This window comes from Carassius gibelio, chromosome A2, assembly GCF_023724105.1.
Source record: "Carassius gibelio isolate Cgi1373 ecotype wild population from Czech Republic chromosome A2, carGib1.2-hapl.c, whole genome shotgun sequence".
Taxonomy (NCBI): domain Eukaryota; kingdom Metazoa; phylum Chordata; class Actinopteri; order Cypriniformes; family Cyprinidae; genus Carassius; species Carassius gibelio.
Window position 1 is genome coordinate 839781 of NC_068372.1, and position 17931 is coordinate 857711.

At 39.0% G+C, this 17931-nt stretch overlaps 2 protein-coding genes across 2 annotated transcripts; both read left to right on the plus strand.

Annotated features, from left to right (window-relative positions):
• Window positions 1-1501: 1501 nt before the first annotated feature.
• Window positions 1502-4390, plus strand: LOC128021509 (collagenase 3-like). The gene is made up of 10 exons (XM_052608773.1): window positions 1502-1667; window positions 1735-1979; window positions 2079-2227; window positions 2384-2512; window positions 2603-2764; window positions 2855-2984; window positions 3067-3200; window positions 3587-3746; window positions 3826-3929; window positions 4039-4390. Exons 1-10 carry the CDS (start codon window positions 1563-1565, stop codon window positions 4137-4139), a joined length of 1419 nt encoding a protein of 472 aa, XP_052464733.1. The 5' UTR covers window positions 1502-1562; the 3' UTR covers window positions 4140-4390.
• A 2691-nt stretch (window positions 4391-7081) lies between these two features.
• Window positions 7082-9528, plus strand: LOC128021525 (collagenase 3-like). The gene is made up of 10 exons (XM_052608796.1): window positions 7082-7202; window positions 7352-7593; window positions 7678-7826; window positions 7983-8111; window positions 8240-8401; window positions 8491-8584; window positions 8676-8806; window positions 8910-9069; window positions 9157-9260; window positions 9366-9528. The coding sequence occupies exons 1-10, from the start codon at window positions 7104-7106 to the stop codon at window positions 9473-9475; spliced, it is 1380 nt and encodes a 459-aa protein (XP_052464756.1). The 5' UTR covers window positions 7082-7103; the 3' UTR covers window positions 9476-9528.
• Window positions 9529-17931: the final 8403 nt, after the last annotated feature.

The window sequence follows — 17931 nt, forward strand, 5'->3', positions numbered from 1 at the left end:
GGGATTTTGTAGAAAACACACAAAAAATAATGGACTGAAAATGGGCCAGAATAAATGTTGTACAAATACACATTTTACTTTGTCACTTATCTGAAATCTCTTGTTTTTTGGGATTATGAACAAATCAAGTCTTCCCAAATTATTTAAATGAGACAAATATGGCAGCTATAGTTTCTAAATGATGTCATAACACAATTTTCACTTTATTTTACAGAAAACAGTAACATAGATCTAACCATTAATGAGGAGCTCCACATTGGCTGCTTACCATGGTCTTACCACGAAAACCACGGTTATTGCAACTGGAGTTACTATGCAAGAGTTACAGTTTTTGTAAGACTCCTTACGGCAATTGTCATGCATTGTCATGGGAAAATACTTTTTTTTTTCAGTTTACATTTTTGCTAATTGTTTGGAATTTATGACAAGACCTTTTTTCATCATTAGCATTATTAATCAGTATGTTAAGAGCATTTTTAAGAGCATTTAAAAATAAACATAATGTGTATATATATACATATACATACATATATATTTAACTGGCAGAATTGCATATATTTAATAGGAAACCCTATTTAACTGGCAGCATTCCTCTAAGTTTCACCAAGATAGCAAGATAGTGGCCCACTCTAAGGAGACTCAAGCCCTGCAACAGGAGGGGTGCAGATGAAGGCCAAAGAACAATTCCAAAATCTGTGATTTCTAGAATATTAGCAGCCTTACAGTGACAGTAATTCCCCCAAAAAGGCTGGTTGTCCATGTAAGACAAATGCACGAAAAGACAGGATAATGCAGAGACTCTCAGTGGGGAATTGGTTCAACACTGCAACTGGAATTGTCTGCCTAAATGTGCACTTTGCAGTTACCAAGTCTCTCCAAATCAAATGGCTCAGCTTACATTTGCTGAGGAGCATGTTGTGCAGAAAAAGGATAACTGGCCCAAAGTTCACTTTAGTTGATGAGAGCAGGTTTCATTTATTTGGGTCTGACGGGAAATATTTTGTTGAAAGATGGAGGAGGAAGTGTCATGGTATGGGGGATGTTTTGTGCAGCAGGACTTGCGCCTCTTCTACAGCTATGGAAGTGTGAATACAAATGTTTATTAGAACCTCCTTCAGCAACATGGTAATCTTCATGCAAGACAATGCCACCATCACACTGCAAAAGAGGTAAAGCAATTCCGTGAAGCTAAGAACACTGAAAAAACGAAATGTCCAACTTAGAGTCCTCATCTAAACCTGACTGAAAATCTCTGGAAAACCTTTGGCAACAGAGTAATGGCTAAGAATCCCACTACAGTCACCGAACTATGTAAGAGAGTAAAGAATTTAAATTTTATACCACTTCTAGTGTAAATATTTCAAGATAAATGTTTTGTCACATAAATGACGCAAAGTAGATTTCATTACAACTAGACCACACAGTCCAGTTGATTTCAGTGATTCACTGATCTTGTTTCCTGTGGCGAAAGGTGCCTTGTGTTTCACAATCTGTCCGTCTTTGGTATATATAAGAGGGGAGCAAAACACAAGACTCCATTGGTTTCATGAAAGAGAAGCAACATGAAGAGCTACTACAAGCTGGGTGTTCTAATCACCTTGGTGGTCTCTGCTTACACCAGCCCTATAGCGCCACTTGCTGGCAAAGACAGAGATAGCATTGCAAAGGTAATTTGCACACTTTGAACTAGCTTGTTAGATACTGAATGCAAACTAACTTTGCACTTTTTTTTAGGATTACCTGACTAAATTGTATGGCCTGCCAAAGCAGTCCTCTCCTGATTCTGAAAAACGTGCATCAAGTGAAATGAATCAGAGGTTGAAAGAGATGCAGCAGTTCTTTAAACTCAAGGTAACAGGGAAGCTGGATGATGAGACGCTGGAGGTGATGAAGAAGCCACGCTGCGGGGTTCCAGATGTTGCGGCGTACTCCACTTTCCAAGGGAACTACAAGTGGAAAAAACATGCTCTGACCTACAGGTAAGACCTGCTAATAGATACAACTGTTTAAGACAAAACTGATTAAAAAAGAACTTGTAACATTTACTATCTTTTCTTTTCTTTTTATGTTGTTGCCAGGATTGAGAACTACACCCCTGACATGTCTGTAGCAGAGGTGGATGATTCCATCAAAAGGGCCCTGCAAGTGTGGGCAGATGTCACTCCTCTGAGATTCAGCCGTGTCAACAGGGGGACAGCCGACATCATGATCTCCTTTGCTGTTGGAGGTCAGTTTTTTAAACGAACCATTAATACGACAAAGATATGAAATTTCTATTTTGAATATGCCAAATGTTCAGTTAGGTGGTTGTCAACAAAAGCTCAATTTGTTGAATGCTTTTTACTATATTCTTAAAATAAGACAAATCTCTCGTTCTTTCCAGATCATCAGGATGGTTACCCCTTTGACGGTCCAGATGGTTTTCTGGCTCATGCTTTCCCTCCATTTGAAGGCCTCGGTGGTGATGCCCATTTTGACGATGACGAGAAGTTTTCCTTCAGATCTCCTGAAGGTGAGGGCAGTTTAATTTCCAAAAGTCTCCGGTTTGTACCAATGCACAAAATAAAAATCAGCTGTATTCTCATTCCCACGTATTCCTCAGGCTACAATTTGTTCCTGGTGGCTGCCCATGAGTTCGGACACTCTCTAGGGCTTGACCATTCCCAGGATCCGGGTGCACTGATGTTTCCCACCTACGTTTACAGAGACATCGATACTTTTGCCCTCCCTAAAGACGATGTCAATGGAATCCAGTCTCTTTATGGTAAAGTTGCTACGAATGAGATGCATCAGTGATGGTTTAAATACACAGAATGTGACGCTCCTAATGATTCGACTTTTTTTTATTAAACAGGCCCAAACCCTGATATCGATCCCGTAAATCCAAAACCCACACCACCAGGAACCCCAAACAAATGTGATCCCAAACTGGTCCTAGATGCTGTCACCATGCTCCGTGGAGAGCTCATGTTCTTCAAGAGCCGGTAAACAGAGACAGAAATGCTTTCTGGTGTCAACATGACCTCGTGTGCTGTGACGAGTTTCAGCATCTGGCTTTATTTGCAGCTTCTTCTGGCGCAGTTATCCTCTGAGTGCAACCGTTGAACTTCATCTCATCAAAGGCTTCTGGCCTGAGATTCCAGATAATATTGATGCAGCTTTCGAAAGTCCTTTGGAGGACAAAGTCTTCATTATCAGAGGTAAAAACCATATGAATATAAATGGCAGAACTCTTAAAGGTAATAAAGGTTCCAAAAAGGGGGGTACATAGCGATGCCATCAAAGAACTTTAAAAGAACCACTTTTTCTATGTGTAAAAAACATTTGAACCTTTTTCCACTATAAAGAACCTTTTGTCCAATGGAAAGATATTTCACCCTTTTAAAAATAAAGGGACATTGATGGTTCCATGAAGAACCTTTAACCTTTCCAATGCACAAAAGGTTCTTACTAGTGGAAGTTGCATGGATGTTAAAGGTTCTTCATGGAACCACTGATGCCCGTAAAGAATGTTTATTTTTAATAGTTAAGATAGTTATTTCATATGAGACTTGAAATATAATTTGAAAATGTTGTCACTCCTCAGGTGACAAGGTGTGGGCTCTCTATGGCTATGATATGGTACAGGGGTATCCCAAAAGTCTCAGCATGTTCAGTTTCCCAAGTAACGTGAAGAAAATCGACGCAGTCCTCTACGATGAGACAAGCTACAAAATCCTGTTTTTCGTTAAAAACGAGATTTATAGGTCAGTAAATCCCTTAATCTGATCGAACTGGTCATCTTTTTCAGGAATCCTCAAGTAACATGAATTTATTTTTGCACAGTTATAATGAAGAACAGCGCAAAATGGAGACTGGTTATCCTAAACCGGTGCAAGACATTTTCTCTGGAATGACAGGGAAGGTGACCGCAGCCTTCCAGTATAAAGGTATGGGTTTTGCATACATTTATTTACATTCATTCATTCAGCAGTGACTTACAAACAAGAACACCTGAAGTAAAATCCCATCTAACATTGTCTTTCATGGTCTTTTTAGGTTTCAACTATCTCTTCAGTGGACCAAATTTGTTTGAGTTTGGTGCCCACAACAACAAGCTGATGCGTGTTCTCAACAACAATTATTTCCTGCCCTGTTAGTCAGTTAATGTTGAGTTTCTCTTTAAAGCTCAGCAATATACTGTCTGCACACAGTAAAATATGAACCCTCAGTATTTTAAAGTAAATTATTAAGTAACTTATTAACTTTCTCATTTATTTGACCAAAAAAGTAGGTTTTATAGTATCCTTATTATTAAGGATCCTTCGTATGTGCAAAAAAATGACAAAATAAAGCATGTCTTTTGATTGATGCAGTTTCAATATAAAGAATTGAGCAATTTGCTGAACAATCTGAATCCTGTTTTTTGTTTCAATTTTCATTTTATTGTATTGTTTTTAATCTGTCTGACACCTAATGTAGAATTTAGAAATTAGCTACAGTACATGGATGAAATAACTATAGGCCTAATATCTGAAACATAATCAAGTGATCATAGATGTTTCAAGTCTGTGTGTAAAATTGTGCAAAATTTCAGGAAATAAATATCAGGTAAAAAAATAATAATAATATTTGTGATTATAATTTTTAATCATGTTAATATGTGTATACAATAATAAGCAATTGTAATATACACACAATTGTAATAATAATATTAATATTTGGTGTAAGTTATATGTATTTTTACTCTCTCTCTCTCTCTCTCTCTCTCTCTCTCTATATATATATATATATATACTTTTTATTAAATATCTAACATCTATTTAAAATACTACTACTACTAAATTTTTTTAAATATTTAACGATAATCTAAAGCATTTTGGTGAAAGTTTATAATCGATGTATTTTCATATTTACATTTTTAGTTTTTTATGGAAATAGAAATATTTCCTTTTTTATTTTGAAATGTGTTTTATTTTAATGTAAACAATATGACAAAATAACTTTCGGCCTATGCAAAGGAAAGGATCAAAGGCATACAACAAAGAAAAAAATACATGAATGATATAGAGATAGATATATAATGTATATAGGTGCTATGATTAAATTTAATTTAATGTGGTATAATATAATAGTTTTAAAACAATTTTAACATATGCGTCAGACATTTACTTCCTACCTACACAGAAAAAAAGTCCTGTGTATGGGAAAGGACATAAAAAACAAAGGACACATCAAGACAGGGGGAGCAAAGATGGCATGCCAAAAGGTGGGTGCTACAACAGAAATTAACCCTTGAACCTAAACTTAACCAATGAGAAAGACGTTTATCCACGCCCCATGCCCTAATCTTTCACCACGCCCACTGCTCCAGCCTGCAGTTACCACTTCTTGGACACATCAACTGTTTTTCTCGGGCGATGCCAGTTTAACATTAATGACAGATTAAGATGTTCCTGCCAAATTCTTCTTATATCTATGTCACCCAAATCTGGAATCTCCTCTTTGGTGTCCTCTTGACTCAGCCTAACCCGCATCCTCTATTTCCATCATCTGTAATCTGCTATTATATCCATGTCTTCACATGCTCCCATCATCAACCCTCTTTTTGTCTAAAAAAAATGTTGAAACCTGAATAAAAAAAACCTGTGTAAGTAACTTTACTTTAACTCCACTTTACTTCCTCACAAAGACATAATGCATTTTTGAAAGTCTCGGTCATTGTTATAAATTATTACTCATTCCTCTGACAACAAAGAGAGACAACGATTGGCATTACCTGCAGATCTTACATAACTCCTCAAGCACACCTTTGATTTATTTTGTTCTGAAATGAAGCAGATAGCAATTAACTCTAACGGAAATCCTAACCCTAAAAATTTTTTTTTTTTCTGGATGTGCGAGGAGGTCTAAGTGTTGCTAACTTCTTTGGATGTTTCAGCATTTCACTAATTAAAAATGTTTTAATGTAGTAACAGACTACTTTACCAGGTTACTTTTCCATTTGGGTAACTTTTCAATTTATAATCATTAATGTGTAATTTTTAGAGACAATAAATTTTAACTTGAGGATAAAAGTATGAAAATGCTACCGTGTATTGCTGCAACTGTGTATTATTTTAAACAAGGCATTATGTTTACATTTAAGATAAAATAATGTTAAAACAATGCTTTTATAAGAAAAAAGTATAAGTAAATAAAATGTCAATAGAAAATTGTGGCATACAGTACTGACTTCTTGAAAAGCCAGTTTTTATGTTGTCTATTTAGCACCCCTGTCCGTAACAATAATTAATCCTTAAATTTATTTTTAGGGCATTTACATTTTTTTCCCTCAAATATTGATATGCAATTATTTACAATTAATTAATTAACGAGCAAATCATGTAATATCAATAAATCATTATGATACCATTCATCCAATTCCTCATAAGTCCCATCACTAAACTTGATTTATGATTAATATACCATATAATGTCAATTTAAAATGGACAAAACAATGAAGAACATTTTTTTGGGAAAAAGTGACAAATTTCCATGATGAAAATTATAACGGAAGCTGAAATGCAAATGCAGAAGAAAAATAAAATGCAAAAATGTAAAGAGTACTTTACAAGTTACCATAAAATTGTAAGAAGTACAATGTTTTTCTTCAGAAATGTAATCAAGTAAAGGTACAAGAAGTCATTATAAATAGTAATTTAGTAAAGTACAAATCCCCCAAAATAATGCTTAAGCACAGTAATCAAGTCTCATTTGTCCTAAGTATTTTATACCCTAGTAATGCTTGTAATTTTATCACTGTATTTTATTAATGGAGCATAACATTTAAAAACATAAACAATAGTTTGCTCTTGTTTGTGTTTATAAAACTCATAAAAAGCTAACAACAAATGTTTTGCCGTTAAATGAAGGTATGAGGAAGAGAAATTATATTAATATCTGGGCGAAGAAGGAAGAGGCTGTGTCAAGCTGAAAATCCTGTTATGATTGTCTTGCCTGTCAGTTTGATGGTTTAATTTCACCTGTTGCTCAACACCTCACAGTTTTAAGAGTATATAAGCCATCACCAGACCTTCGTCAATCAGAAGCAAAGCACACGAGCAGAAGAATCAACTCTCAACATGGGGATTCAGAGCCAGCTGTGTTTTCTTGCAAGCCTGGTGCTGGTTATTCACGCCGCACCGACTTCAAAGCCCGCTGATGATTATGAGATTGCAAAGGTTTATATATATATATATATATATATATATATATATATATATATATATATATATATATATATATATATATATATAAATGTAATTGATATATAGATAATTAATATATAAATATATAATTAATACAATAATCCTTGTTTTTTTATTTTTAGGGATATTTGATGAGCTTCTACAATCTGGTATATAGACCTCCTAGTCCCACAGGAAAGCAGCCGGATCCACTACCAAGTAAATTGGAAGAGATGCAGAAGTTTTTCAGGCTTAAGGTCACTGGGAAGCTGGACAGAGAAACACTGGAGGTGATGAAGAAGCCCCGCTGTGGAGTTCCAGATGTAGCTGCGTACTCCACATTTGCAGGCAAACCCAAATGGCAGTCCAAACAGGTCACCTACAGGTGTGTGTCTGAGTAGTTTTCTTTGCATGACTTGAAAAAGAAAGAGTAAAAGAAGCAGATATATATAATGGTCCTGTTCCACAGAATCGTGAACTACACTCCTGACATGTCAACTGCAGAAGTTGATCAATCCATAAAGAAAGCGCTGCAGGTCTGGGCCAATGTCACTCCTCTGAGATTCACTCGTATTAACAAAGGCATAGCTGACATCATGATCTCCTTTGCTACAAGGGGTAAGATACATGTATCAGTGTAAATATATTTGTATTTTAACAACCATGTGCTTTTCATTTTGTTGAATTTTTTTAACTAAATTTAAACTTGTTTTTTTGGAGATTATTTAATTCAATGTAAAACAGATAGATGTAAAACTAAACTCTTACTTACAGAGCATGGCGATGGTGAGCCATTTGATGGACCACTAGGCATATTGGCTCATGCGTTTAAACCTTTTCCTGGAATCGGTGGAGATGCACATTTCGATGATGATGAGTCTTTCACATTCCGCTCATCTAAAGGTGAGTTTTTTTTTTTTTTTTGCCTGTAATACTTTTCAAAGTTTCAACTTTGACATCACATCAAAAGTCTAAAGCGGCAATTCATCTTTTAAATTGCACCTAAACTATTCTGCTTAATTTCTCCACAGGTCATGTCCTGTTCTTGGTGGCCGCCCATGAGTTTGGTCACTCTTTGGGTCTTTCTCATTCTGACATTCCTGGCGCTCTGATGTTTCCCACATACAGCTTTACTGATCCGGATCGTTTCTCTCTGCCCAGTGATGACATCAGAGGGATTCAGTCGCTCTATGGTATTATGATCATCAAGAGGATAACTATAATATATCATTTCTGTGTCAAAAATTTTGGGTTGTTGTTAACTATGTGGTAATCACATCAGGTAAACCTGATTCAGAACCAGCAAATACTCCTTGTCACCTGGTCTGGGATGCAGTGACGACTTTTAAGGGAGAAACAATGTTTTTTAAGGATAGGTAACACATAATTTTTTTTTTTTATTATTATTATTTTTTTATATATACAGTTTAAACATAAAATATTTCAATTGAATGTCTCTCTCTTCAGCGTTCTCTGGCGTATATCTCCGAGCAGAAGGGCAGATCAACTTCCCATAAAAAGTTTCTGGCCCAATGCTCCAGATAATATAGATGCTGCTTATGAGGATCCAGTGCAAGATAAACTTTTCCTATTCAAAGGTATCTTCTCAAACTATCTGGGAATGCTGAGACCACAGTCACCCTTACAATCTCTATATCCATGCTCTGAAAAACTCTGATCCTAGCTTGTATTTATTCATAGGTAAACAAGTCTGGGCATTTAATGACAAAAATCTTGAGCCAGGCTATCCTAAACCTCTCAGCAGCTTTGGTCTGCCAGCATCTGTGACAAAAGTTGATGCTGCCGTCCACAACAAGAACTCAGGAAAAACACTGCTCTTCTTTGACATATATTACTACAGGTGGGTCAAGTGCTGCATCATAAACAAAAATCCTTAACACTTGCTCTGAAAAGATATTAGAATTTAAAATGTCCCCGTTCTTGTTAGCTATGATGAGAGAGAAGAGAGGATGGACAGAGGGAATCCCAAACGAGTGGAAAATGGATTTCCAGGGTTTACTGGAGAGGTTACAGCAGCCCACATGTCCAACAGTAGGTGTTTGTTACTTTAATTTCTGCACATCTGCAACAATACAAATAAATTATTCTAACATTACTGTACAATTTCATGAAGTTCAATGACTTATTTTCTTCCAGATAACATATATCTCTACAGCGGGGCAAATTTGTATGAGTTCAGCTCAAGCAACAGAAATCTCCTTCGTTTGCTGAAGAGCGATTACTTCCTGCCCTGTCAGGGTCCCTGAAACATGGATGGAGATGGAGCATAACGCATTATTTTAAAACGACAGCACTTTAATAAATGTGCCTAAGGAACATTTAATTAATTGTTCACTGTATCTCTACAAACTGCTGTTTACAGTTGTCACTGGACTTCTAGTTTACTGCTGTTACCATTTTAAAAGAATGAATTGTTACAATCATTTTAGTGTTATTGATTATTTCCAAATAAATTGAAGAGCTTAATTCAAGAGTGTCAGAATGTTCATTTTGGCAAGGAAATACTCAGACCCAAAGCCTTTCAGACTTAACTAACATTTAATATCACATATATATATATATATATATATATATATATATATATATATATATATATATATATATATATATATATATATATATATATATATATATATATATATATATATATAAGAAAAAAATATATATAGCTGCTAGCAGCAATGGAGGGCCCAAGCCATCAGTGCAAACAGCACCTCAGTGGCAGCAGGAAAATTGTGCCCAGCAGGCATATGCATTTACAGTAACCCTCTGGCAGTCTGGTTTTAAGGGATACAAAAATTGGGTTAATCCAAACCATCAAGACTGAAACAAACATACAAAAAACAATATATAAAACTTTAGTTACACTTTACAATAAGGTTTCAGTTATTAACATTAACTGTATTAATTAACGTGAACAATAATTATATAGCATGTATTAATCCCAGTTAAAGCTGCAGTAGGTAACTTTTGTAAAAATATATTTTTTACATATTTGTTAAACCTGTCATTATGTCCTGACAGTAAAATATGAGACAGATAATCTGTGAAAAAAATCAAGCTCCTCTGACTCCTCCCAGTGGTCCTATTGCCATTTGTAGAAATACATCGCTCCCATTAAGAAACAACCAATCAGAGCTGCGGTCCGTAACTTTGTTTGTGTTCAAAATGTAGAAAAAATGTATATAATAAGCGAGTACACCATGAATCCATTATCCAAACCGTGTTTTTAGCTTGTCCTGAATCACTAGGGTGCACCTATAATAAGTGTTTATATTCGGACTATTTTAGATTGCTTCGGGGGTATTTTAAATACTTTATTTATTGGAGTTCATGATAAGAATGAAAAAAGTTATTACAATTACAAACACAAAAGTTACAAATGTCCCTTGTTTATCCAGCTTATCAGCTGTTGTTCCCCGTAGAAGGCTGAACTAAGAGAAAAGTATCACACATACATTACAAAAATGACAAAAAAAGTAAGTAAATAAATAAATAAATAGTTAAATGGAAGTTTTTTTAAATGTTGAAAACCTAGAAACAATGTAATAACAATAACAGAATACACAATAATGCAAGGTAAAGCAAATAAATAAGTAAACAAACAGATACATATATGCAGATTCATAAAATAATTGATATTAAAGGGGGTAAGGGGGGATTAGAATCATTCTTTAAGCAGGTGTGATTCTTCAAAAGATCCCAGAAAGGGAGACCAGGGCAGTTGCGTATAAGGTTTTGTCACAGCCTGCAGCTGGATTGCCCTCGACAGCCACCAGAGGGCATTTCTCTAATATCACTGCTTCTTGCATTGAACTACAACTCCCATCATCCTTTGCCTGGCCTATCAAAAGTCTCATTGCCTCCAGCTGTGTGTGATTTACTCATTTAGCTCACCTGTATATATATTTGGCTAACTAAGCTTTGGATTGTGGTGGAATTGTACTATGCTTGCTGTTTTTTTTTTCTTGTGTGATGCTTTTTGCGCTTTTGTTTCATGTGGGTTACTTTATTAAATGCCGCACTTGGATCTTTTGTAGAGTCTGTGAGTGTTTTGTGACAGGTTTAGACTAGTCTTACAAGTTTTTCATTTATTTATTTTTTTACATTCAAGTTATATAAGTACAGTTACATATGAGCATACATTAGTTTAGTTGTATCCAAAAATAAGACTGATTACCCCTTTTGCTAACCGAGGCTGTTTATGCGACTTCCGTTTTGAGCCTCAGAGAGTAAATTTTGTCTTTTCAAGTTGAATTTAGGTCATTACCTCTTTAATCCTTCTACCGTGTGTTGGAGGATCAACCCTTTTCCACTGTAATGGAATTAAACCCCTTGCTAAAAGTGAAATAGTGGCAATAACTCTAAATATTTCTCTCTCTTCTCTATACCCAAGATGGCTATTAGCTAGGGATCAGGATCAATAATAAAATCAAAGATATTTTATAGGACTCAAAGATCTCCCTCCAAAATTCCTCCAACCTGGGACAAGTCCAAAACATATGAGCTGTTGTGGCAGGTGAGAGCAAGCACTAACAATGGGATAAATCTTATCTGGTTTTGAGTTGAAATAAAGTCTGGTAAGTATCTTAAATAGGATGAGAGCATAGGGAGATTTTATAGATACACAAAATTGACCTGGCTTAGAGCATCATTCCATTCTCTCTTTGTTAAGTCTATGCCCAAATCACACTGGCAGGCTGTCTGAATACTCTCTAAATTTTGTGCATCTGTAGAGGGTATAATTAAGAGATGCGGCTCAACCAATCAGAGACCAGAACTATCCATTTTATAATAAATCTTTAGAGACCCTGATCCCTTTCTGTTAAAGGTGCCATAGAATGCATTGATACAATATTTAAAATTGTTCTCTTGTCCCCAGAGTGTGTATGCAAAGTTTTATCTCTTTTGGAATGATACATCTTCTGATGCAACGCTATCCTGATCTCATTGGGTGTTTCAGATCTGTCAATACATCAGACACCCTCCTTCAGGCGACCCAGCTGAGGTTGATCAGGCCTCAAATTGTGCCCCTTGCAACATTTAACAACGGATCCGCTCTTTTAATCCAGAGCCACCTCGAAGCCTTGGTAACCTGGATGCTCTCTGCAATTGTTTCCAGCACCTGGTCATGCCGCCAGCGATATGAGCATTCTCCCAAAGGTCTTGGGCAGCAGCTCAAGATGTGCTCAAGGGTTCCCTTTCAAGGGTTTCCATAAAGGGCAATGCTGCTTAAACTCCTCTGGAATCCCAACCATGTCCTTAGGTAGCGGCTCTTTTCTAGTTCTGAGATGGTGGAAATCGGAAACTCGTACAGAAGCAGAGGCCACAGTATCCTTGGCAGAATACCATGTTGGTACACCCATGCCTTGAATTTTCCAGGGAGCCCAGTTTTATTGACCTTCTTCAGCAACCCCTCCAGCTCCTGAATCCATTGTCACTGTGAGGTCTTCTATAAAAGCATGGATTGGTGGTTGCCGCGTTCCAGTCTTGGATTTGGGCCCTCTGCACTCCAGTTCAGCAGATTTCACGAATATGTTCATATCCAGAGTGAATAGGATCACTGAAATGGTGCAGCCTTTGATGATTCCCACCTCCAACACTTAAAAGCTAGATGATTTTGAACTGGCTGATGGTCTTGGAGTCTACTTTTGGGATCCACACTCCCTCTGCACAACGCCAGTGTTTTAGGGTTTTTCCTTTCCTCCTGATGATTCTTAGGATCCTCCACAGCCGATGTAGCAGTTTGGGGCAGTACTTGTACACCTTGTATGATGTTCCGCTTGGTCCTGGTGCAGACCTAGATCTGGCCTTTCTTACCACTTCCTGTACTTCTTTCAGAAGTGGCTCCCTCAGGTTGAATGCCTCTACAGGCTCTGGTGGTGTAATCAAGGCATCACTTTGCCCCAACTCTTTTTCTCTGTAGGGTTGCTAAATGTATCTCAAAGGTGTAGGTTGATTGTTGGCCTTTCTTCTGCTCGAGGAGCTGCTTGGTGAACTCAAATGGGTTTCTAATGAAGGCTGCTCTCCTCCTAGCCCACTCCCTTCGCCGCCTCCTATGTTGCTGGGCTCTGCGCAAGGTAATAAGCTTCTTCCTTAAGATGTAGCGCAGTTCTGCCAATGGCCTGTGCTCCTCTATACCAGCTTCCTTCTAATGCCTTTTTAAGGTTTTCAGCTCCATTCTAATGTTATGGATTTTGACTGCCCTCTGTTTTTTGCTGTACGGCTTCGTTACTTTCACCTCCTCCAAACCAAACCTCTCAACCACCATGCTCACTATGATGGTCGTCATCGTTTGCATCCTCCTCTCCACCCCGCATTTGGCCGTTGCTTCAAGCACCTTATCCACATCCTCATAAAACATCTGCCACTCGGCTGTTTTACATGCTTGAGTCCACTGGATCCTCCTTTTCTCAGACAGCTTGGCTAGGGGAACAGTTAGTACCACTTGGTCTGGGCTCAATGGGGTGCTTCTGGGCCCTGCTCCTCCTCTGACTCACCAGGCTGGCCTGTGCATTGTGGCGCTCGCTGTTGCTCCAGACATTTCATCCATGACTGATGGATTTTCAGACCTCTCGCATTTTTACTAATCTTTCTGCACAGACATACCATGCTCATAATAGTTTTTCCTTTGCTATTGGTCGATGACCTTAGATCTGGTCTAAGGTCGATAACCTTAGACTGCTGGGGTTCTCTTTCTCCCCCCCTCTCGGGCTCCCCTGGGGGTGCTGTTCATTTAGTTTTTCTGTAGCTTAGTTTTGGGTTCCTCTTCACAGAGGCTGCAGTTTAGGGGTGCTAGCCCACATCGCCCCGGTTTCCGTCTTGCCGAGCTGCCATCTGTCTCTCCAGATGTCACCAACCTCTTCTTGGTTGTCAATCAGCCTGTTCCTGGTAGTCACTGATTCTTCAGCTTGACAGTTGTAATGATACATTTTCTGATGCAACGCCAGGGCACATCGTCTGTGATGTTCCTGATCTCATTGGGTATTTCGGGTCTTTTGAAACATCAGACACCTTTCTTCAGGCGACCCAGCTGAGGTTGATCAGGCCTCAGCTTGTGCCCTAGCAGCATTTATCCACGGATCCGCTCTTTTAATCCAGAGCCACCTCTAAGCCTTCTCTGCAGCCTCTGTGCCATTGCGGATAGCCCTTCTCCTTCTCTTTCCTGCGATGCAGAGTGCAGTATAGGCCCCGTAGAGGGACTTCCCCGCGATGCCTCTGCACCCTACCTCCACAGGTAAGCACCTTGCCTTACCTCCACAGGTAAGCACCTTGCCTTCCAGCCTTTGTTGGTCTCAAAATACCCACAGATAATTTTTATAGCTTGTTGAAATTGCCACATTTAGGGTATGAGCCAAAATGCTCTGTTTTAGTCTATGTCCCCTTTAACCCTCTGAGCCCTCTAAGGGAATTTTTGGGGCCTGGAGAAGTTTTGTCATGCCCTGACATTTGTGCTTTCTTCAGTTGCTTATAAACATCTAAACGGCTAAAGTCTAATTTCACTGTAATCAGCACAAACTGGGCTATAATAATATGTGAGCAGCATGTATGTACGTGATTGTGTGTTACGATCGGGAACCCAGGGAAACACAGGAGACAAGAGATCCAAATGCAGTGTGAGTTTAATGGGTAATCCAAATACAGAATCCAACAAGCAGAGGGTCAAAACCAAAATCCATACAAAACAAACAAATAAACAGGGAAAGGAACAGGAATAGGAATAGGAACTAGAAACTAGGAACGCGAGGAAACTGGGTGACGGAATGTAAGGACTATATGAAAACAAACAGAACAGACCGGTTAATATAGGCAGGGTAATGACTATCAAGTGAAGACACCTGAGTGCAATTAACAGGAGTGCAATTACTGTGATGAAGGGACAAGGCTTTGTGGGTATTATAGTGCTTCGGTGAGATGCCAATGGGGAAGTGAGACCACTAGTGGTGACCCAGTGAAACAGAGACCAGACACCGTGACATTACCCTCTCCACTACGGAGCAGCTACCAGATGCTCCACCCGAACACAAGAACAGACCAAGGAACACAGAGACCAGGAGGGAGGTGAAGCGACGGAGGACCAGTGGGAGGGACGGAGGGCCAGGTAATATAGGGAAACAGAGACAAGAAGTGCAAAAAACTAAAACTCTGAGACCAGGAGGGAGGTGGAACGGTGGAGGACCAGAGGGAGGGACGGAGGGCCAAGTAATATAGGGAAACAGAGACAGGAAGTGCCAAAAAACAAAAACAACAACAAGGAGACCAGGAGGGAGGTGGACTGGCGGAGGACCAGGGGAAGGGACGGAGGGCCAGGTAATAGAGGGTAACAGAGACAGGAAGAGCCAAAAACCAAAACAACAACAAGGATACCAGAAGGGAGGTGGACTGGCAGAGGACCAGGGACAGGATCAGTCGAGCACTCAGAGAGTTCGGCTGAGACATGACGAGGCTCTGGAAGTTCAGCCGAGACATGAAGAGGCTCTGATTGTTCAGCAGAGATGCGGAGAGCCTCTGGTAGTTCGGCAGATACGTGGAGAGGCTCTGGTAGTTCCGCAGAGACGTGGAGAGACTCTGGTAGATCCATGGTGTTTAGACTGGATTCAGGAAGATCATTGGTGACCTGACTCTGGAGTGTCAACGGTGACCTGACCTGACTCTGGAGGGTCAACCGGAACCTGACCTGACTCTGGAGGATCAGGGGGAACCTGACTCGACTCTGGAGGGTCAACTGTGCCTGTCATTTTGTGCAGAGGTGCTGGACAGGCGGTCATCTTGTGCCATGACTCTGGACCGGTGGCCATCTTGTGCAGTGGCGCTGGGCCGGCGGCCAACCTGTGCTGTGGCGCTGGGCTGGCGGCCACCTTGTGCTGTGGCACTGGGCTTGCGGCCATCATGTGCTGTGGCGCTGGGCTGGCGGCCATCTTGCGCCATGACACTGGGCTGGCAGCCATCTTGCACCGTGGTGCTGGGCTGGCGCTCCTCCTGTCTGTAGACCCCGGTCTAGAGTCGGCCATCCCTCCGGGAGAGACAGGTGTGGCTGGGGTAAGTAAAAACGAATTCCCAGAAATCAAAGCGTCCAACTGATCCATTTCCTTTCTTGGCACCGAGTCATCCAGAAAATGTCTTTCAGGGCCACATCATTATATCCCATAACATCCGCCAGGGTCCAGAACACTTGTGCCATACCACCCACCTCATTCCCCTCTTGGCGGAGGGTGGTTAATTTGATGAATTTCACCCTCCGCTCCACCATACTGGCTGAGGAACAGGAATGAAGTCCCACAGCGCTGGATCTCGACAAGATGGAGTCCTTTTGTTACGATCGGGAACCCAGGGAAAAACAGGAGACAAGAGAGGGTCAAAACCAAAAATCCGTCCAAAACAAAAAACAAACAAATAAACAAACAGGGAAAGGAACAGGAATAGGAACTAGAAACTAGGAACATGAGGAAACTAGGTGACGGAAAGTAAGGACTCCATGAAAACAAACAGAGACTTCTCAAACTTTTGAGAACTGGATCTATAGCCTAGAATTTTTCTTTCTAAATTATGTGAAAATCATCCTGTTTATTCACTCACAGAAAACAATATATTTGTTCAAATTTTCGAAGACACTTTTTGTTTGTAAAAGTCATATGCGAGTAGGCATCAACTATCATGAATATCATTGTGATTTACAGTACACCTGAGAAGACAAAGGCCTGCACAGTGAGCTGCATAATGAGCCTTTCAGTCAGCTGTGTGACTGACAGGGACGAGTTACGAGAAAGAATGTGAGGACCAAATAAATACATATAATTTTATGTTTATGTATAATTTTAATAGAAGTTTATTTAAACATTTCCTTCATGCCTAAAAAGGAAACTCATGTGTATGGGAAACAACATCAAAAACAAAGAAAACAGCAACTGTTTTCCAAGGGCGATGTCAGTCGTTTCATTAATTAAAATAAAACATTAATTAACATGTTTTGTTTACCTATTTCACCCAAATCCAGAATCTGCTCTTTGCTGTCCTCCTGACTCATGTGAATCTCTGCCTAACCCGCATTCTCTAATTCCATCATCCGTAATTTGCTGCATTGTTGATGTCTTCACATGCTCCCACCATTAACCCTCATTATTTTTTTTTATGTGCGTAAAGTGTAAAAGTGAAACACTGAAAACCTGTCCAAGTAACTTCTGGAGGCATGTTTCTGCATTTCTGCACACAGTAGAAGTTTTACTTGTTACTTAATGACTGACATACATTTCTGTCTGTTCCTCACATAAAACTATCATATGGGTTTAGAAACACTGAAATATAGTCCACAAGTCATATGCATCACTTTCATGATTGATTTAAAGTGCTTATACATTTTGAGGCTTGAAAGTCTCAGTCATGGAGTATTCATTATAAGTTATTACTCATTCAGAGTAAATAAAGATTGACAACAGTTGGCATTACCTACAAATATTTCATAACGCCCTAAGCACACCTCATACTCTGGGGCTTTCCCTTGATTTATTTTGTTTTCTAAAATGAAGTAAATAACAACCAAACTCTATGGAATTCATAACCTTAAAAATGCAACATTTACCATTTTATAACTGAATAAACCAGTTATACCATTTTGAGAGGAAGTGTTTTAAGCGCTGATGATTTCTTCAGCATTTCATAAAATAAATATATTTTCTGTAGTACAGCTTGTAGTACAATTACATTA

Coding starts and splice junctions, on each gene's coding strand:
- LOC128021525 (XM_052608796.1), top strand. CDS start 7,104: ATGGGGATTCAGAGCCAGCTGTGTTTTCTTGCAAGCCTGGTGCTGGTT. Junction 8,402..8,490: donor AGGGATTCAGTCGCTCTATG/GTATTATGATCA, acceptor TAATCACATCAG/GTAAACCTGATTCAGAACCA. Junction 9,070..9,156: donor TTTGACATATATTACTACAG/GTGGGTCAAGTG, acceptor CGTTCTTGTTAG/CTATGATGAGAGAGAAGAGA.
- LOC128021509 (XM_052608773.1), top strand. CDS start 1,563: ATGAAGAGCTACTACAAGCTGGGTGTTCTAATCACCTTGGTGGTCTCT. Junction 2,985..3,066: donor CTCATGTTCTTCAAGAGCCG/GTAAACAGAGAC, acceptor CTTTATTTGCAG/CTTCTTCTGGCGCAGTTATC. Junction 3,201..3,586: donor CAAAGTCTTCATTATCAGAG/GTAAAAACCATA, acceptor GTCACTCCTCAG/GTGACAAGGTGTGGGCTCTC.